Source organism: Sminthopsis crassicaudata, chromosome 6 (genome assembly GCF_048593235.1).
Source record: "Sminthopsis crassicaudata isolate SCR6 chromosome 6, ASM4859323v1, whole genome shotgun sequence".
NCBI classification, from domain to species: Eukaryota; Metazoa; Chordata; class Mammalia; order Dasyuromorphia; family Dasyuridae; genus Sminthopsis; species Sminthopsis crassicaudata.
The window spans coordinates 189,065,172-189,087,667 of NC_133622.1; the positions used below are offsets into that span (position 1 = coordinate 189,065,172).

General features: G+C 33.1%; 1 protein-coding gene and 1 non-coding gene across 6 annotated transcripts in view; both read right to left on the reverse strand.

Moving 5' to 3' along the window:
* Positions 1-441: 441 nt before the first annotated feature.
* NSD2 (nuclear receptor binding SET domain protein 2) overlaps positions 442-22,496 on the reverse strand; it is a 165,966-nt gene continuing 143,911 nt past the window's right edge. For all 5 annotated transcript variants that reach the window (XM_074272557.1, XM_074272558.1, XM_074272560.1 and 2 more), the window contains 7 exons: positions 19,946-20,049; positions 18,097-18,366; positions 16,480-16,596; positions 6,962-7,103; positions 5,918-6,024; positions 4,206-4,410; positions 442-2,192 (listed from right to left, as the gene is read on the reverse strand). In XM_074272557.1, the coding sequence (XP_074128658.1) occupies positions 1,921-2,192; positions 4,206-4,410; positions 5,918-6,024; positions 6,962-7,103; positions 16,480-16,596; positions 18,097-18,366; positions 19,946-20,049 (1,217 nt within the window). In that variant the 3' untranslated portion in view covers positions 442-1,920. The remainder of the gene's footprint in view (positions 2,193-4,205; positions 4,411-5,917; positions 6,025-6,961; positions 7,104-16,479; positions 16,597-18,096; positions 18,367-19,945; positions 20,050-22,496) is intronic.
* On the reverse strand, positions 7,201-7,325 carry LOC141548097 (small Cajal body-specific RNA 23). Its single transcript, XR_012483801.1, has one exon.

The window sequence follows — 22,496 nt, forward strand, 5'->3', positions numbered from 1 at the left end:
AGAGGAGGAACAGAGGGACATGAAATAAACTGTGAGCTCTTTGGAGTTTATACTTCAAACTTCCAAATATCAGAATGTATTCTCAGAGCAGGGAAAAAAAAAAACTTTAAAAAGGGAACTTAATATCTCTCAAACATTACACCATGGCTGGGTGCTCTTTTATATGCTGAAAAAATTTTAGAAACAAATGAAAAAAAACCTCTCACAATGGAAATCAGTGTAAAACTTGTTCCATCTTAAAATAACTTGAAATGGAGAAAACTGAAAAAGGGTAAAGCTAGCCTTCCCCGCACTGTTTAAATTTTGATCCACAATCAAAGCAAAACGATTATTCATCTTCCCCCCCCCAAATGTTTTCATATTATAATGTTGGATAATGGCACATTTTAGACCAGTATCAATTCAAATTTTTAATGAAAAAAGACCCACAAAATTTGCATGTAATGGAAATAGCTTTAATCATCAATAATTCTAAAATCTAAATCTTTCAAACCCTGAAAAAATAGTTTTGAAAAAATATACATTTTTATGATAGACTATGCTTCATTTTTTTAAAGGGCTACATAACAGATCTGCACTATAAAGGCAAACTATGCTAGTACGTATAAAATATTAAATGGGCATAAACTAGGGGCATCTGGGTTGGATCATGATTGCACAGGTCAGAACTTGTTAGCAACTCTGCCCATCCTTATATCAAAACACCTATGGGGCAGGAAACGGTACATAAAATCATTTTTTCCCTCAATTATTTATTTTACCTTTTAGCCTAAATAGAAACATACACATGGCAGGTCTAATGTCCCTATAAGTTCACATTTTTTTTGTAATGAAAAATCAGGATATCATCAATAAACATACATTTTAATTAGTAATAATTTGTGAAATGAGGCTTAGCAAATATATATTTTGAGATTAAAAGCCAAAAAAAAAATCATTAAAGAAAAACCAAATAAAAAACATATAAAGCGTTTTCCCAAAATGGTGAAGAATGATGACAAGATGACTGTGCATTCAAAAGATATGCCCAAAAGAGGTGATAGGATTTTCACCACGGTGGCCATTTTAGGAAAAGTTGTTGTTCCAAGTTTGAGACTCTTTACAGCTCTGAAGACTAAAGTGTTACTTATATTTTAGTTGTAAATCTATAAATAGGAAAAAAAAAAAAGAATATGAAAAAAATCCTCTAAAATCCCCCCCCTCACTATCCTAGGGTGCTCCTCTCCTTATAAAGGGATATACATTTCTGAGAAAATATTTCACATTAACAAAAAAACTTTTACAGTTTGCTGTTTTTATAAGAGCAGGAGAGATGACCAAACTCACTGTTTCAGAGGACACCAAGTTAAAAACCTTTGAAATAGATATCACTGTGGTATCTTCTGAATAAAAACACTGAGCAAAGGCCTTTTTTGTTAAACACCTATAAAAGTGTTTTCTTTTAGGAAATATGGTTTTCCACACCCATACCTCTCAGGTGAAGTGGAAAATAGGCGTCAAATTTTTCAATCATGCCTTTTCTATCCCCAAATGCAGGAGGGAACCATTACATTCTTAGAAATTCAAGTGTAACTGTAATGTTGTGTAATAAGTTTTGTTTGTCCTGAAAAATTCTGAACTGTGTATACCACAATTCATTATCAGTGCAGATACAGCAGAAACTGCTAGAGATGGCTCAGTGGATTTACAAATGCTTTCCCCCAAAATGAAACCTGTACACTTATTAGATATGTAAAACTGTGTCCTTCGTTGACCCTATTCACAAGATAGATCCTTGTATCTACAAGATAGTGTTGGCAGTTAAAAACAAAACAAAACAAAACAAAATAAAACAAAAACAAAAACAAAAAAACAAAAAACAAAAAACAAAAAACAAAAAACACACCACACACAAATACACAAAACCCCTGAAGTCTGACACTATTTGTACTCTGTTTTTCTCCTCCAACACCTTCTTTTCTTTCTCTTGGGCTTCAACTTGGTTGGTTCTGGGAAGGGTTTCTCAGTCTTTGGGTTTCTAATAGATTCCACTCCAAACTCATGTTCAGAGCAGCGTAACCGTCCATCTTGTGTGGTGCTGAAGACTGTCCCATCTTGGTGGTCCTTGCAAAAGGAATTTGGGCAGAAATGACAGAAAGAAACTGATGGTTTGCCACATACATCACAATGATGCCAAGGGCATTCCCATTTCCCTGTAATCAAAGGTGAAACATTAATATTCATAAGTGTTAGAAATTTTTAAAATCCCTAAACACAAAATGTCAGTAATTTAGATTTTTTCCTACATAGTGACACTGTCTGGGGGGTAAAAGTTTCAAAAGAAGCCTGAAATTAACTCTTATTTACCAAAGATACTGATGAGGACATGATGAGGACACACCCTATACACCAATACAGATTGGTCCTAATTATGCCAGTTAATTTGAGAGTAATGCCTAAGGACATGGAGTAAAATCTTAGAAGATTTGACTAGGGCAAAATGCTACTTGATCTCAAATTCTGCAAAAGGCTCTTTATCCATGACGAAAAGTTGTCTCTTGGTTACTTTGCAAAATTTCCAGGTGTTGTTCCACAAAGCCAGTTCTGAGCCTTCAGTAAAATAACTATTTCTTGATATAGCTGTCTGTGACTCAGATTTTGATGAAGTCTAGTCACTTCTTATGAGTTAATGTCCTATCACATGCTTACCTGATTATCTGCTTCACAAAATTTAATACATTTATTGCTCTCACTGAGGACAAGCATTAAGTATGTCATGTATGAAGTTCAACCAGTATGGTTGATTTTTCTTAATATTTCTAGAAAGCAGATCTTTCTTACACCACAGCTCTGAATAATATTTACTTAAAAGAAAAAAACTGGAATTCAAAAAATTATGGGTTTGAAATTAGGATGGCCTGGGAATCAAGTTGAAATGTCTAACAAATGGCTATGTTTACAAATAATATTGTATTAAAGACATTTTAAAAAGAGACTGATATCTGTGATAGTATCTTAATATTTTAACTAGCTAACTGAAAGATAAAGACATTTTAAAAGAAAAAAAATGAATAGCATGGTAGCTGGTTCCTCATAACTGGAAGTAGGCACTAAATGAACACTTCTTGAAAGTATTATAGTTAAGTATTCTTGCTCAGGGATGGAGTAGACAGTATAAATCAAGGTCTCTCTGTAGCAGCTCAAATTCTGTTTCATTAAGGTACCTAAAATCCTCTTGAAATAGAATTCAGTGTTCTCTGAACTGAATGAAAAGATTCTTTAAGTATTCATAAAACAAATCTAGGCCCAAATACACATTTTTGTACTGTTTTACCAATCTAATTGATGCCAGTGTTGCCTAAAAAAGAATCTGTATTTCCATTTTCACACAAGTTTGCTACTTTCAGTCTTTTAAGTGTGAATTTCCCTTAAAAATTCAACAGTGCCTTCTAGTGGTGAAAAGGATTCTTTAGAATCTACATATGGCTAATAACCATATGATGTTGATCCCCAAAAGAGAATCTATTTTTTCTTTTTTCCATTAAATTTAACCACATTTTTACTAAGCACTGATGAATACAGCAGTGTTCTGGATATATAGAAAGGTTGTGGTAGATATGCGAAGTCTTTAATATATAACCATCAAACTCCAAAAAACATGAGTAACAGATGACATCCTTCATGACAAACACAGAAGATGCCTTCTTCATGGCAACTCTGAGAAAACAGTCAGATCAAGAAAAGCTTTCTGAATGACCAATTGGGAGATTTGAGAGATAATCCATTACTCAGAGAAAAGCTGAATTACATAATCTGGAACATTTTTTCAACTCATGAGATTCTATATATTCTATTCTATTCCAATTTTTGTAATTAAAAAAAAATCACTGATTACATAGATATTTTAATTAAGAATATTAAAATTACTCAGACTCGAGAGTGCTTAAGGTGTCTAAAATTAAGTATTTAAAATGCAACTAACAAATTAAATTAATGTTTAATTGGTTAAAAGCAACAACTTAAGAATGAAAGTCTTTGTAAGCCTATATATAATTTTCCTCATCCTATCAGAAAATAATAATTTTATCAGATTGCAAGTATATCAAGTTGAAACATATCAAATCAAAATAGTATTTGAAAGCATATAAATAAGTTCATTAAAAAAAACAAAACAACACTCTAAGAAAAATAGTAACATGGGTGTGAATCCAATTATAACAACTTACCAAAAGGTCGTTTAACCAAATCCAGACAGGAGAGATGATAAGCTTTAGTACAACATTTCCGATCACATAGTACCAGCTGACCTCCATCACCACAACGGAAACAATCATCTTCAGATTCTTTTTTTCCTTCACCTTTTGTTCTACGTCTCCTTGTTTTTTTCTTAGTTTTTTTGCCTTTCTCCTCTGAAGAAAGAGCAGCTGAGTTCTAGGATAAACAGTTGTGTTTACTTTAGAAAAAATTTTTTTTTTTTCCAAACTGAGTAACACCCCACATTATTAGGGTAGAGGAAATGCTGATAATTCAAGAGATTCAAAATCAGGGGACAAAATTTTAGAAAATTCCCTATTGACATGTGGAAGAAACTAGGATAAATTCCATATAGGGGAAAGTTTTAAAATGACTGTTATTAAGTCAATCTCATGTAAAACATATTCATCTCAAGCTTAATTTACCTTAATATACATTGAAATACATGTATATAGAATAAATAACCCTTTTTAAACACAGGTAGTTAACAGATTACAGAAAGGGTAAAGAATGTTTTGTTTTGTTTTTTTAATCCCATTGAGGATAACTAATAACAAATTCATGTTTTATTGTTCACAAAGTGCTTTCCTCTCACCCACATAAAAGAAATTGAAAAACAGAGAGCTAATATGATTTGCTCATAGAGGTAGGGCCTAGACTCAAAACCAGGTTTCCCCATTGAAGCATAGAAAGACTCACTGAAAGGTCACATATAACTACAATTTACATTAGTGCTTTACTTCGCTCCATTATCAATCCTGTGCTATATTGCTATGTGCTTATGTAATATCTCCCATGTTGATGGATTTATGTATAACTGTTTCAAGTGAGACCCTTCAGAAACCCACTAATCTGCTCTGATTCCCCATTTCCCTTTGGTGTCTTCATCTCCCTTCCTATGATGTCAGGAAGGGCATCCTCCCTATGAAAGAGAAAAATATAAAATGTTATACTCACCTATTTCTAAAATTAAAGACATAACACAAGTAATGTGAGTAACAATACTCTGAAAACAAATGTGTAAAAAGCTGAAACTGACTCTCAGGCCAGAGGTTCCTTTATGTTTGCCTTAGATGGTCTGGCTTGGGCAATTTTTTGTTAACCCTTGCCAGAGTAAGGAAATAAATAACACTGTTAACTGATGAACAAATGTGACCTTTAATTATTTTTTTTTTTTTTGAAGCTGGGGTTAAGTGACTCGCCCAGGGTCACACAGCTAGGAAGTGTTAAGTGTCTGAGACCAGATTTGAACTCAGGTCCTCCTGAATTCAAGGCTAGTGCTCTATTCGCCACCTAGGTGCCCCCGACCTTTAATTAATTAACAAGAAATATTACACTTCTAAAAACTTTTAGGAAAAAAGTAGATGTCTTCTATCACTTCTTCCTATCTACCTCTGCCTCTGCCTTTCAAATAAACACTACGAATTGTACAACCTCCCTATTGCAGCCACATAGATTATTAAATGAGAAAACTTCCAATTTTTAGGAGTTTTCTTTAGAACTAACCAATAACCAACTTTCTAAATGCAAATAAAAGTTCACTGGGGGAAAGCAGATTAACTTGTACTACCTAAAATGTACCTTCCTATATGTGTTAAGGGAATTTATCTTGACACACATCTTGCTATGCAATTTAATTGCCCTTGCTTTAAAAAGAAAAAAAAAAATTAAATTATTGCTATACCTTTGGTCTATCACCAAGGAATCCACTACAGTTAGAGGCACCACATCGACAGACAGTTTTTTCATTGCCCAGACAATCAAGGTTGTAATTAAAAGTCAGTTCTGTCCCTAGGAAAAGAAACTCAATAGATCAAAATATTTATCTAAACAGTAATAAACTGCTCACAAATTACATTCTATTGATATTAATATGTATTTTAAAATATACTTAATATATAAATCTTCAAATTTATTAAAATTATTAAAAAGAGCAAGAAAAATAAAATTCCTCACAGCAAACTAACAAGTATTGAGACAAAACTATGAACATATTGGGGGGGGTATACTATCCTATTTTTCTTAATCCTTTTTGTAGAAAATATACAAACTCTCATAACATGAAGGAGAGGGGAAAGTAATTTATTGTAAGTAATATATAAAATTCCTTTGCCTATTCAAATTCAATGCCATCCATAATTTCATTTCAAAGTTATTACATTATCACATAATCTAAATTCTCGGCACTTTAATTTATACTGTATATTTGTCCTTGCTGTCTCCTAAACTTCTTCATGTTATCCTGGGCACAACTCAAATGTTATATCCTCCATGAAGTCTTTGATTTCTTCTATTTGTAAATAATCTTATCTGATTCTCCCACATTTTGGCTTCATATAATATTGTTTTTTACTTTGTTACTAAATTTTTATTTTATATTTACTCAATATTGTATATCTTCTCCCTTTACTAAATTATCAGCTCCATTAGAACAGGAATTAATTTAAACTTTGTAATAACAATAATGATAGCTAACATTTAGATAGCACTTTAAGGTTTGCAGAATAATTTATACATTATTTCATATAATCCTCACAAACCATCTATGGAAATAGATTATCATTATCATCTTTACTTTATGGATGAGTAAACAATGAATGACAAAGATCAGAGAAATTGCCTAGGGATTGCCGATACTTTGAAAATGGTACATTATTAAAATTGAATTTCCTTGGGTTTCTTCACAAATATTGGTAATGAAAGGTTTTTTACTCACAACCCAACATACCTGCAGGAATATCACATACAGCAAACAATCCCACACGAGTATCTCCATTTACTGTCCATTTCAGAGTCTCACAATTTGGCTGGCAGCTATGATTCATGAATCGGGAATAGTTTCCTTTGGGACCAGCATCAATTATCCGGTCCTGAAAGTTAGCATATCAATTTTATATGTTAGGTAAAACTTTGAAAAGCTCTATCTTTTTTTTTAAAGGAAAATAATAATTGCAGATAATTTTTACTTGTAGTACTGAAAACTGTGGTATATCATATGAGCTGGAATATGACACCCCCAATCCAATACTAATTATCTAGCTCACTTGTTGACTGTCACAACCACATGGAAGGGACAAAGTTTTAGTGAGCTATATTAAGATAACAAAATTACTAAGACATTTTAAAAACACATTCAGTATCAATCTTGCAAGTAAGACTCATTATCATTCGCCTACACAGAAGTTATTTATAAATTATCTGTGTGTATACAGTAAACAGAAATTTTTTAAAAGTTTCAAATTATAAGAATGAGAAGATATGTCATAAAAATAAAAAGAAAACCAATTTTAATTCATTTCAACAAGGTGCCAAAACCATTAACTGAGCTTACCTGTTATCTTTTGTGGAGTTAAGAACTTCCCACCATATTGCACTCCTCCATACTGTAAAAAATAGCTATCTGATCTGATTCTTTTTAATTTTTCTTTGTTATGACTTTTAATATGCAAGTCCCTTATTGTTTGGAAGCTTTGTAGTACACAAGTTGTTGGTGTTGACCTAATTTCTGCCAAGCTGTTTTCCAGTTTAAGCCAGCAGTTATAAAGTAGGTAACTTGTCCAAGTTATTAATGTCCTGCAGTTTGTCAAGTCCAAATGATTGTGATTCTGCTTTCTACTTGTTATTCTACTTTAACTTTTTTTTTTTTTAAACCACAGAACCAAATTGAACTGAATATTACTTTATAGTGTAATATGAAGTCGAGAAGTGCTATTCCTATTTGGTTCCTACTTTTCTTATTTCCCTTAACTTTCTAGATATTTCCAAAATAATTCTGTCTAGTTTTATACTATATACTCTGGTAAATTCATAGATATTGCACTAGGTTTGTAAATCAATCTAGGTAGTATTATCATTTTTATTATATTATTATAATCCAGCCATAAGTATTTATCATTCCTCTAGTTAAAAGTCCTTTTTATACTCTTGGTATACTTGGTATACTCTTGGTAAATTAAGCCCCTGACATTTTATCCATTTTGTGGTTAAATTTGCAAAGGGATTTTTTTTTGATGTTAGTTTCTTCTGAATTTTGTATTAACTAAATGAAAACGTAAAGATTTTAGGGGTTCATTTTTTATATTGATCCATTAATGAGGTCTAGCTTATTACAAAACTGTTGCATAGCTTTTGATCTATCAATATTATTTCTACTAGATCTATACACCAAAGAGAAAATTTTTTTTTTAAAAAGGAAAAGATTTAGTCGTACAAAAAGAGTTATAGCGATTGTATGGTGGCTAAAAATTAGAAATTGAAGAGATCCTCAAAAATTGGGGAATGACTGAACAAGCTGTGGTTTATGATTGTGATGGAGTTCCATTGTGCTATAAGAAATGACAAGCAGGATGATTTCAGAAAAAACATAGAAAGACTTACAGAAACTGATGCAAAGTCAAGTGAGCAGAACCAGGAGAATATTGTACAGGGTAACAGCAATATTGTTTGATGAAGAATTGTAAACGACTTAGCAACTCTAAGCAATAAAATGATTCAGAATAACCCCCCAAAGAACTCTTGATGAAACATTCTATCTGCCTCCGGACAAAAAAAAAAAAATTATTGTCTGAATACAGACTGAGATACACTGTCACTTTTTTTGTTATTCAAGTGTTCTTATACAGAATAACTAAGATGGAAATGTTTTACATGATTGCACATATCCAACGTATATTAAATTGCTTATTATTTCAGGAAGGGAAGAAGGAATAGAATTTATCAGTCAAAAACATTTTTTAAAATGTTAAAAAGTTATTTAAAAATGTAATTGGCAAAAAAATATTTTTAAAAAATATATATGCATTTTTAGTTTACTCTTGTATTTAATTAGGAAATCTAGTATTTTACCACTGCATATGTAATTATGTAGTTTCAATTTACTGGTTTTCCACACTTTACTCCCTCTCCTCCCCCCTTACCCCCACCCACAATAGAGTCACAATGGCCTCCTAGCTATTCCTTAACCAAGATATTGCATCTTCACACTCAGGGTGTTGTCATCGTTCCCCATTCCTAAAATATCATTCTTCCCTTCTCCTCTCTCATCACCTGGTTTCCCTAAAGTTCCAAGCTAAAATTCCATTTTCCAATCCCTCAATTCTAAAACCTTTTCTATGTTGATTATTTCCTATTGATTCTGTATAGAGCTTATTTGTACATAACCACCTTCTCTATCTGAATGACGGCAAAAGCTGTCTTTTGCCCTTCTTTGTATCTTTTAAGTGCACAGCACACATTGAGCCTTCTTCCATGTACATTTTGTTTGTACATAACTATTACATTTTACCTTTCTTTGTATACTCAGTGATTAGCACAAAAACTGGCACACAGGTACTTAATAAAAGGATGACTACTTATTGGGGAATATAATTAACTAATTTACTTGGTTAGTCAGTTAATCATAATCATAATCATCTAACTAACTAACCAAAGGGCAGCAAGGTGGCATGGTAGATAGAGAGCCAGGTCTGGAGTCAAAAAGACCTAAGTTCAAATTTGGCCTATAGAAGGAAATGGCAAATCACTCTAATTTGCCCCCCCCCAAAAAAAAAAAACCAAATAGGATCACAAAGAGTTGGATATGACTGAAATTACTGAACCACAAAGTAAACAAGCATTTATTAAATGCTCATTATATACTAAGCTAAGCTCTAGAAAACCATGGTGCTAATTATTTTCCTAATCTGAACTATCCTAATTATAAATCAAAATTGATTTTTGTTTTTTTCCCCCTCTGGGTTATATTTAAATTTTAAAAATCAATGTTAATTAGCAATATTGGTTTATAAATTCTCTCTTTTTTCCCCTTTATCCTTTTCTGGTTAACATATTAAGATCTGTCTCATAAAAGAAGCTGGTTTTGTTTTTTTTTCCTTTTCCTCTCCCTTTTAAAATTAGTTCAATATCTCTGAAATTTAATTAAGCTCCTTATTTGGTATTGCTACTTCTGCATTTATATTTATATATATGCTCTGAGGCAACTGGAATTATTTAGCTTGCCCAGGGTCACATAGCTAGCAAGTATTAAGTATGAGAGGCCGAATTTGAACTAGGGGCCTCCTGACTTCAGGGCCATCTAGCTGCCCTCATACATATATATATTTGAAAAACCTTAATATCTTTTAAATTTTTTGCTTTTGTGGGTATTTAATTATGGTAATGATCATCTAAAAAATCTTTGTTATGCTTTCACTTTGCTCAATTTAAACTTTATTAATTTTATTTTCCTTACCTTTTCCTTTTATTAAGTTTGCCTTTTGGTTTTATTCATTTTTATAGCTCTTCAATTTAGCTGTTTTTTCTTATTTTTTAAAATCCTCTTTTGGGTTTTGGGTTTATTTGTTGATTTCATAATTATTCTAGTTCATATTTTTCTTTAGTCCTTTCTTTTTCTACTTTGTTAACATAGGTTTTCAAGGATTTAATTTTTCCTTTGAGGACTGCTTTTTGCTACATTACAGAAATTTTGGCATGTTGTTTCGTCATTACCAGACTTTCATAATTAGTATTTATAATGGTTTCTAAGTTTTATTTTTTAACCTAATAATTATTCAGAATGTCATTAAGTCTCCATTTTGGTCATTTGTTTGTTTTCCCCGTACTGATTACAATTTTTATGGCATATGATCTTCTAAAGTACATTTAGTTTAAAAAAATTTTTTTAAATATTTATTTATACTTTCTCTGTTCCCATCTTTTGTAAAGATAAAATGTGGTTGACTATATATGCATAACCTATATATGAACACTCATAACTTCTAGAAGAGAGATGAGGAGATAGGGACAGAATTTGAAATTCAAAACTTAAAAAATGTTTAAAAATAGTTTTTATATGTACTTGGGGTTATATAGATAATATGTGGTACTAAAAAAAAGTTTATTATATTTAGAAGGATCCTTAAGTCTTTCTTATGTAAGTTCTCTAACAGTTTTATTTAGTTCTATATTTTTCCCTTTTGTTCAACTTTGTTAGGTTTACTCAGAACAGTCAAGGCTCCTTTTACTATTGTATTATTTCCCATCTTTTTTTGCAATTCAGTTGAAATTTCCATAATGAATTTAAATATTATGCCATTTGGTATATATGCTTAGCACTAACATTGGTCTACTATCAACAGTTTCATTGTTTATTTGATGATATTGTGTTTTTATTTCTTTTTTATGATTATATTTGTCTGACTTACAATCCCCTGCTGCAGGGGGTTTACAGTATGTTTGGTAAACTGATCCTGTGTTCTATTCTGGAACTCTTTAAAAGTTTTGTTGGATTACTTAATCTATTCATGCTTAAAACTATGATCCTTAGGTTTCTAAGTTTTTCTTCATTGGATGCTTGAGTATGATTTTCTGTTTATAATCCCTTTTAAATAAGTACTTTATCCCTGAGATTACTTCTGTAGATACTACTTTGAAGCTAATCTATAACCAAAGGAGCCGGAAGCTCTCTCTCTCTCTCCTCCTCCTCATTTTTAGAGTTTACTTCAATTAATTCATTCTTTATTTTACATATTCATCCATTTTTTCTCTTCTGTGAATGCCCTTTTCCTTCTCAATAAAACAGTTACTTCAAAATCCTTTCCTTCTCCTTTCTTCCTTTCTCTATTTTCATTTTCTTTTATAGATTTTTTTCTAATACGTTTTCTTTTTTTTCCTCTTCATTATTTACTTTTCCACTCCAGTCTGTTATTCCTTCTGAGTGTTTCTTTATTGAGATAAAACTTCTGAAGTCCCAATTTTGAACTCTCTTCCTACCCAATCCTGTATTATTGCCTTAATGCCTCTTTCTCCATCTTCATTTTTTTTCCTTCTGCTATACCTCAATCTTAGAAATATTTATTTAGGGGGAAAAGATGGAAGCAATGCTATCTGGTAATTACCATGTGGTCCAAATGATCAGTCTCCTTCCCAAAGACGACACTATCTCATTTCTAGCTCTGTTTCTCATGTCTGTGAAACCCTCTTTCCCCATTCTGGGTGCTTTCTACCATCATATTTTCCCCTACAAACAGAATCATATACTCTCTCAGATTATATGGTAATAAAGAAGGGACCAAATTTAAAAAAAATAACTACACAGAGAATCTACAATGTATATCTAAAATTAAAACTAAGAAATAGAATAACATTGGCTCAAAAATGAGAAATTAAATGCAACACTGGATTTTGCTAATGTTATATATTAATTTTGAGGGCTAGGATGTTTGACCTCCACTAAATCATACTCCAATATTTAAATGAAGTGTGGAGACAACCCTGGATTCCTGAAACGTATATCAGCTAGATGTGTGAACTCTGGCAGATCTTACCCCAAATTAAAAAAAATCTTTGAATATAAGTCTAATCTCTGACTGAAGACCAATCATCTAGCAATCAGTTAGGTTAAGTCTGGAAACTTTGTCAACAGCATTGCAACTGGGTTAAGTAATTTTTCACATATTGTTTGTGTGTGTGTGTGTGTGTGTGTGTGTGTATGTGTATACATTTATATCTGTGCCTCTTTGGGGAAGGTGGGGAGAGGATGTTTGAAAGTTGAGAAAAAAGAATAAAGTAAAAAGAGTATGGAGTACCAATAAGAAAGCAAAAATGGACACTCATGAATATAAATAATTTCTTCTACTATTATGTATCATTTCTTGAACTGGTAATTTATTGTCATATATTTTGAATCCTCCCTGATGTTCTTCTGGGAATATGACAATGTTCTCTTTTGTTTTATTTTCCTTTTCTTTTTCTTTTTTCTATTTTGTTTAATAAAATAGAAAAACTATTGGATATATTTAAAAAATCAATTTTTCACACATAGAATCTCTAAAAGATTATCTAAATTGTACAGGGGTTGGATATAAGTAATTGGGAAAAGCCATGTGCACATCTTTTAAGTATTTGTTTCTTGGGCAGGGAGGAAGCATAGTGGATATGGCAATAGGAGTGACATTTGAAAGACTTCCGCTTCAGAGTTCAAGCCTGGTCTCAAATAACATAAGAGCTATTGTAATGCCAGAGAAACTGAGGTAAGATAGAGATTTGAGAGTATTTAATAATTTATTAAAAGGGAGAGATTTATTGGGCCAAATGGATCCAAGGTTTGGTTCAAAGGCTGAAAGAGACTATTGTTGGTCTCCAAGAATCCAGCAAATAATGTGAATTCTCAATGACATATATACATGTGACTCAGACACAGGAGGTGGACTGAGGCAAGGGCGGAGTCAGGATCCTGAGAGCAGGAATGGGATTCTGATAGGGTGGGGTGAGCCTCCAGAAGATGACATAATAGGGGGAGGCACCCTGGAGATGGGGAGAGACATCCTGATAAGATGGCATCTGACATTCCAGTAGCTTGGGATGGGGAAAGGCATTCTGATATTCTAAAACATAAGATCTTGTATCTTTATTAAATATTCTGATAAAGAGGGAAGGGAGGTTTTACAGGACAATTATAAACTGAGACAGACCAATTAGAGAAATTGAGGCAGGACTGGGTCAGGATAATTAGGGAAACTGAGTCAGGACAATAAAAGAGAACTGTGGCATAATACTATGTGACCCTGGGCAAGTCAATTCACTCTGTTCTCACTTTCCTCAGCTGCAAAATACATGGGAGAAGGAAATAGCAAAACATTCTAGTATCTTTGCCAACAAAACCTCAAATAGAGTCCCAAAGGCACAACTCAAAAACAACAAAATTTGTTTCTAATATCCTTTCCATGGTAGCCATATGTTGCTTTTTATTGATATGTTCTTAACAAGACAAACATTGAGATGTGGCTTAGAAAAGCAGTCAGCTTGCTTTAGTCATTTTCTATTACTGAGTTTCTCCACTAAAATTCCATTGTCCTAAAGTGTAAAGATTTTGTCTTATCTTTCTTGTTATGGTCCACTCTATCAGGACCTGTAACACAAACCCAAATACAGATTAAATTGCTTTGATTTGTTGATAGGTTGGCTTCTGAAATAATGTTGCTGGTTTCTCAGACACCAAAGAGTCACTTGTACATGAAAACATAAAATGACATAAATGACTATTAAGATCTTAAAACAGGCTAAATGATACTCATCATGGAATAATGCTGTGAATTTTGTGACATCAGATAATCAACAAGCATTTATTAAGAACAAACTATGCACTAATGCTATGTACTAATGCTAAGTACCGGGGATACAAAGAAACACCAAGGGGAAAAAAATCCCATAAGCAGCTCATATTCTAACAACGTCTGCTATGACAAGAGTAAGATGCCCTCTAAGGTCCTAGTATGGCTTGGATTATATTCCCCTAAAAACAGCATATGTTCACAGCTCTCTTGACCACAAACCCCTTTAAATAAGCAGGCTATGGATTTTTCTTCAATGTCTATCCACTAACTGGTAAAAAAGTTTTCTTTTTTCTCCTGCCTATATCTACCCACATACATATGCATATTACATATGACTATAAATAAATAAATATACACAATTGTGTGTGTGCATATGTGTGTATATATATATATATATATATATAGTGTGTACATACTACTTTCCAAACCGTCCTACCGTCCTACTTATATGCTTTCTTCTGTTCTTTTTGAAAAATACTTTAGTGGCCCTCTTTTTTTGGCATCATTCTTACTAATCTTTCCCCTAAACCTTGAAACAAGTAAGCAATTAAACAAAATGAATCCATAGCCAGAAATGCCTATCTATTGATGCATCTCAATGCCATCACTTCTCCACTAAAAGGTCACTAATTTATTTCACCAGCCTTTCTGCGGACATATTGAGTGACTACATTGATCAGAATTCTTTCAAAGATGGTCTTCATTACAGGGTTGCTATCCTTATGGAAATTGTTCTCTTGTTTGCTCATTTTATTCTGCCTAGGATTCTCTGAAACAATCTCATTCCTTAACATTTATAGACCACATTTGCTCAGCCATTCTCCATATGTCTGAAACAACATTTTAAAAAAGCATCCCCAACCCCTTAGTTTCATTTAAAAAACTTTTCTTTTTCCTACCTTCTCTTTTTTTCCTCTAGCCTTTAGCATCAGGAAGTTAGTTTTGCTTGTAACTACTCCAGTTTCCTGTTTTTATCCTCTCTTAAATTGTTTGTGTCCCCACCCCACCCCCATTGTTTGTTTCCTTATTGCATTTAATGCATTTCTACACCAAACTTTTATATGCATGTATTCAACCCTCCTTAGTCCATTTCAGAAAGGAAGTTCATCTAACACCCATTTGACACCCAAAAAATCTCTGACATTCAGAAACCAAGATTGCCATGGCTCACTCTACCATAGGAGCACAGAGTGTCATGGACTTCAATGCCATGGACTGAGGGCAAGGAAGGAGGGTGTTTGGGGGTGAACACTGGCAAGTCACTCATCTCTTCCTGTTGCTGCAAGGTCTTGAAAATTATACAACTCCTCTTTCTTTCTTACACCTGCCTTACTAACTCATGTCAGTCACTTTAGGGATTTTGTTTTTGTATCCATAATACTTTTGGACACAATAAGTTCTTAACAGGAGCTGAAGAAATATTCTGCTTCAAAAGAGGATAAATTCAAGCCTTTTATTTATGTTGCTGGACTGCACTAGACACTGCAGAATAAAAAAACTAAAGAAACATGATGTTAATAGGATAGGACTGGACTTGTCATTTAAATTGACTTAAGGAACTCTCGGGGAAAAAACTTCCTCTCCCAATTCAAGCTGGCACAGGCCCTGCAGCTCATAGTCTTAGAAAGTAGCCTAGAACAAATACAGAGTCATCAGATGACCTGTCAAGGGTCACTCAGCTGGAATGTGGAAAAAAATAAGATTTGAATGCAAGTTTTGTTTGTTTGTTTGTTTTTAAACTCTGAGCTGTAAGGTTAATAAAGAGGCAGAGGAAATAAATAAGCATTTATATAGTGTCTACTATATATATCAGATCCTATGCTAAGTGCTTTACAAATATGATTTCATTTGATTCTCATGATGACCCTAGGAAGTAAATATTATTCCCATTTTACAGTTTAGGCAGAAGTTAATTAACTTGATCAAGGTCACACAGCTGATAAATATTTGAGAACACATTTGAATTTCTGATTCCAGGCTCTGAGCTCTTCCCACTATGCTACTTAGTTGCCTTGTTCTTAAGAGTAAAGGAAGAAAAGCTATAATTTCATAAAAGAAAAGTATAATTTACAATGGAAAAACTGTGTTAAAATACTATTATAATACAAAACATTAAGAAGCCTCAAATTTACAATGTAAATTCATCTGGCATTACCTTGTCAATAGTAAGCATATAGAAATGTGTGATGTCATTTTCATGTGCATACTTGATTCTTGCCATACATTCTTCTTCATCAATTAATTCACCAACATACTCATTCACAAATTCTCCCTGTAGATCAGAAGAACGTAGCAATAATAAATATATCACACACAGTTCAAAGAAAACATCTTATATTCTACATCATTATCAAGTAGGATAGGAATAGGGTCTCATCTTTAAAATATTAAAGTACTGATCAAAAGATCTTCTATGAGCTATGATTCTCTTATTTAGACTGGTCACCGAAGGCGAAGGGCTTAGAAGACTTGGCTGAAACATAAAAATCATCCATACCAGCTCACAAATTTAATTTAGATTTTTTTAGATTACTTTTTTTTAAGATTACTAGACAGTGTAGGAATTGCTATATACTAAGAATGAAGAGCTGAACTAGGAATTGACTGCAAAAGATGTGCCACTTAGGCTTTAAAAGTTTTCTAACCCAATTCTTTCTTTAAGCAATTGTTGATTCTGTAAGATAGCTTTCCTTAAAACAAGAGGGTAACCTGAGAAAGTTAGCAGAGACTTCTAATGAGCTATGAATACCTTAAACCTGCCTTTTGGCTCCATCCCCAGACTAACTTCTCTAAAGCTTAGGAAATTTTAGGGGCTCCAAGAGAGCGACACAACAATCTCTCTAGGCATCATTTCTGATTAAGACTAGATAGGTACTTTACCTATAAAAAACTCTGATGGAGGAAACTCCTGTACCAGTGCAGATTGGCACTTGCTTATAGCTTGGAAAGTTAACAGGGGCATTGAGAAGTGATTTGATCAGGGTCATATGGTCAGTATATGTCACAAGCATAACTTCCCATAAGCCATTCCTCTATTTACACCCTCTAACCACACATGATATATTTTTAACCATTCAGAATGTTCACTGGTAATGCCCCTAAACATCCAGAAGCAAACTTGATACCCAAGACAATTAAGAAAATTATATTTAGAATGACAACTTCTTTTAAATATGACCATTACATTTCCATTTTTATAGTGTCTTAAAAGAACACAGCAAAATGGACTGGAAGAAATAGAAATTTAGAAAGGTAAGAAAAAATCCAATTACATGTGCTCAATTTGAAATTCATATAAAAACAAGATTGCTTTTTAACCTACCACTGGGTTCAGATTAGGTATTCCTTTACTACTTATTAAAAGGAAAGAATCAATTGCCTCATCTATGCCACCAGACTTTTGAACTTTGGAAAACTACAGCAGCGAAGACAGACAGACATTTAACAATGATAAATACATTTTTAAAGTAGTAGGATAAAGGGGAAACTAAAAATATTATTTGAATTCTACTATTTGTTGCATAGAACTAAAATATCACTTTTTCCAATATCACTTGCAATAGAACAATTCTTCACAATTAGTGACTACTTCTTCCAAAGGGCAGAGTTGCCTTTTTGAGTAAGATTTCTTTTCCCAGAATAAAAACTTTAAAGATAAGTAGTTCAATCATACTTTGAGAATTTTCCCAATTTTTAGATCATGTGACAACTAAATAAAGATCTGAAAAATCATTCTTTTCTGATTTTCTTACAATGAAAAAACATCACATACCTTTTTAATATCCCTCTTGGCAACCAGGCCCCAACCTTTGCCATCAGTTTTAATGATCTTCGTCTCTGGGTACTGACGTTTGGTAAAGCACTGATTTTGGCACTGCTCTCCTGCTGGACAAACTTGAGGGTGGCACTCATACATTAACATCCGATTTAAACACTCCGAATCAAAACCACAGGGATTTTCATCTGTGGGCTTGCAGTTGCATTTGGGAATTTCAGAAATATCAGCTGTATATATCTGAACCTTTCCACAAGGTTTATTTACCTGAGCATAGAAAATGAAACTACTTTAAAGAAAAGTAGGAAACCTATTGATTTTTATATGCTTTCACTTTCAATGACGTCCCTTAAATCTTATACATTATAACCAAAATGAGAAATCCAGCTAATATATTATTAATCTTAATCATTTGCCTTCTCTTCTGAGACTAAAGAATAAGATCTTGGACATCATCAGGTAAAAAAGCTTACCAATTGTTAGATGAACAATTCCTAATTTTCTATATTCAGGTAATAACAGAATAGAGAAGGCAGTAAAGGGAGAAGCAGAGAAAAACTGAAAAGTGTTCTATGAAAATGAACCTTCCTCTCTACCTTCAACTGCATACTCATCTGCATGATAAAACAGAGGGTGGCCAAAAGGATCTAGAAGTATAGTATTATGAAATGTAAGAGGAAAGAGCCTTAATGGATCCTTTCTTATTAAAAATCAGAATAGATGCTTATGGAGCACACATATGTGTGTGTGTTTGTGTGTGTGTATGCACATGAATGTACATATATGTAAAACACATTATGCATATAAAGATTTACTTATTTTAAGGAGAATCACAGACCTAGCAAAATAAAAAGCAAAACACCTTATCAGTTGTAGGGAAAAGTGACATACAATTGAGGTCCTGTCAATGGGCCACTGAAATGGAAAAGAAACAATAAGCAAAGGGGGCAGAAAGTTCATTCAATACTCTTTCTGATCCCAACACCTAGATTATGATCATAATATTATGAGCTATTTAAGAACAGAAAGCACACATGTTTTTTGTTTTTTTGGTGTATCATTAACGAGTGCTGAACAAATATATCTAATAAGTTCATTAAATATCTTTTATTTTATCTCTTTGGTACATCTACATTTCCCCTAGTTTGATATAAATTATCAGTCCCTGGGTCCTGAACCTCTCACTACAGACACCAAGCTCAAAAACAAGGTCTTCCACAGTCTGACTGTAATCTATCTTATTCATACTTCAGCTCCTACTTTCTTCTACCCAAATTGAATTATCTTTTCCCCTCACAAGTATATTGTCACCATAAATACATTTGTGAATTCCCTGTCTGTTTAAAATGTTTTTTTCATCTCTATATTTCTTGAAATCCTATCAAACCAGGGCAAATAAAGCTTAAAACTTATGTCTTCTATGCAATAATGTTGATCTTTTAAGGGATATTCCTGCACACAATTCTAAAATGACACAAATTTGCTTTTCATCCAGGTGAATGATTCTTTCTTTCTTTCTATGATTTTCTCCAAAAATTATTATTTACACTGTTAATATTATGCTTTTCACATACCACTTGGTATTGAATTTTTTTCTATTTGCCTAGAGTATGGTCTAACTTCCACAATATTGCTTGGCAATAATTTTAACATGGCTATTATTTACTGAAGATGACACCATAAAAAAATGTGTGCTTGCTATATCTATTCTTGAAATTCCTATACAGGTGCACAAATGTTTAACATTTGAAACTTAACATTAATTTGTAGTCACCCAACTTATCAATATTGAGTTCAATATTATGCTCTAATTATTTCTTCAAACATTTATATTTAAAAGTCTCACCTTAATGTGTTTGTAAGGTGGAGGTTTACGTTCATTTTCCTGGGTTTCTCTGGCTTCCCGCTGAAGTTTTATTTCTCGAAAACGAGCTTCAGCTTCTTGCAATGCTAAAAAAAAAAAAAAAAAAAAAAAAAAAAAAAAAAGAAGCAAGGAAATATGGGTAAAAAGCTTTGTTAATAGAAATAGCTCATGTCACTTTTATGCTATATTCCTTACAATTTCTCTTGTTCAATATCACTTTTTAGCTAAATTGATTTAGAATGTTAGCTTATAGTGGATGCCATCAACACATCAAGTAACTGCGGTACATGACTATAATGGAGAAAAAAATGAAAATGATGAATACAAGGAAGCATGAAAAGACATATATGAACTGATGTAAAATGAAGCCAAGCCAAGAAAAATTGAAAAGGTGAAAAGGGGTCTGTCTGGTTATTAAGTTTTAAAAGCCAAAAATAAGGATAGCCAATATTGACCACATTTTTCTCTTTGATACTCTTTTTTTTCTCTAAGATTTTTGTGACACTAGTTTCCTGGTTCTCCTTCAACCTATGTGATCACTTTTTTTTCAGTGTCCTTTACTGGATCCTCATTTAGGTCATATCCACTCACTTGTCTGGTTTCCCCCAAAGCCTCAATTCTTTTCTCCCTACACTATCTTCACTTAGTGATCTCCTCAGCTCCCAGGGATTCAATTCTCATTGTTCTGCTGAAGATTTGCATATTTTTTTTATATAGCCCTAATCTTTCTGCTGACTCTATTCTACAATCTCCAATTGCTTATTAGACCTTGAACTCAATGTTCTATAGACATCTTAAACTTAAACATATTCAAAACAGAACTCATTACTTTCCCCCCAAATTTCTCTATTATTATCACCATCCTCTCAGTCACCCAGGGCTGTAATCCAGGTGTCATCCTTGACTCCTCCCATATCCAATCTGATGTCCAAGCTTATGGATTTCCCCTTTGTAATTTCTTCAACATGTCCCCTACTCTCTTAAGACTGCCTTAGCACCACAAACCTGTTCTATTACAGTAGTTGGTCTCCCTCAAATCTTTCTTCTCTCCACATCATCTTCCATTTTAGCCACCAAAGTGATTTTCCTAAATTGCATGTCTTACCATGTCACTCTCTTCCCCCATACTCAATAAACCAGTGACTCCCTGTCACTTTCTAGATAAAATATTAAATCTTTTTAGTGTTCAAAGCTCTTCATAACTAGCCCCTCCACTTTACCCAGTCTTTTTATACCTTACTCACCACACATACCCTGACAATAACCTTCTTGTTGTTCTTCACACAAGATAGTCCCTCTCGACTAACTCTTGAGTATTTTCACTTGTTGTCTCCTATGCCTGGAATGCTCTCCTTCCTCATTTCTGTCCCTTGGCTTCCTAGATAAAACTCCACCTCCTGTAGGAAATCTGGTTAATATCTATGGATTCTAGTGCCTTCCCTCTACTGATAATTTCCTATTTCTTCAGTACAAAACTTGTTTGTCGATCATTGTTTGCATATTGTATGTTTCCCCTGTCATATTCTACTTCCTGAGGGCAAAGGACTGTCTTTTGTCTTTATATTCCCAGTGTCAAGATACCTGGCAGAGTAGGCACTTAATAAGAAGTTAATGATAGACTGGCAGATCCTGGATGTAACAGGGAGCCCCTAAAATTTATTGAATAGGAACACTTCCTATTTGCTTTATAGAAGATCAAATTGATAGCTGTGTGGAGGATAAAATGGAATGGGGAAAAACATGAGGGAAATAATGGGAAGACTAACTAGAAAGTTATTTATTGCAAAAGAGCAGGCAGGAGGTGATAAAGAGGACCTGCCTGTAAAGGATTAGAAATGTAAATAAAAACTTACACACTAATTGTTAAAAAAAACAAAACAAACAAAAAAAAAACACATACACACACACAGACACACACACACACAAACCCTACTCGGAGCGAGCAAAATTACCTTATGTATGTAATATGGATTTTATTGTTTTTTAACGTTTTTAGTATTTATATAGCAATGATAGTTGGATTATATTTTCCTTTCATTCCTCCTTCTCTAAGTCACAACATTTTTTTCCTGTTTCTATTTTCTTTCAGAACAATATTTCATTATACTCATACACTGTAACTTAGTTTTAATAATTTTCAAGTTGTTAGGATACTATTTATTTCCAGGATTTGCTTGGCTACGAAAATGCTGCAACAAGGTATATCTTTACACATATAGGTCTTTTTTTCCTCGCCTAACATATTTAGGGTAAAAAACAGGAACAGGAAACTTTTTTACTGACAAGGGGGCCATTTGGATATTTATAACATCATTCGTAGGACATCCAAAATTATCATCTTAAAAACTTAAACAATGGGAGGTTGCTGTACTTAGCTTTTACTTCATCGTCTGCTGAGGTTTCCTTAGCTAATGATTCTGCAAGCCTTATACAACCCACAGATCAGACACCTCCCCATCCCACCCCATCCCTTCCTGCCCCCAGTGTAAAATATAAAGTGGCACTGCTGGAATGAAGGCTACAAATACTTTTA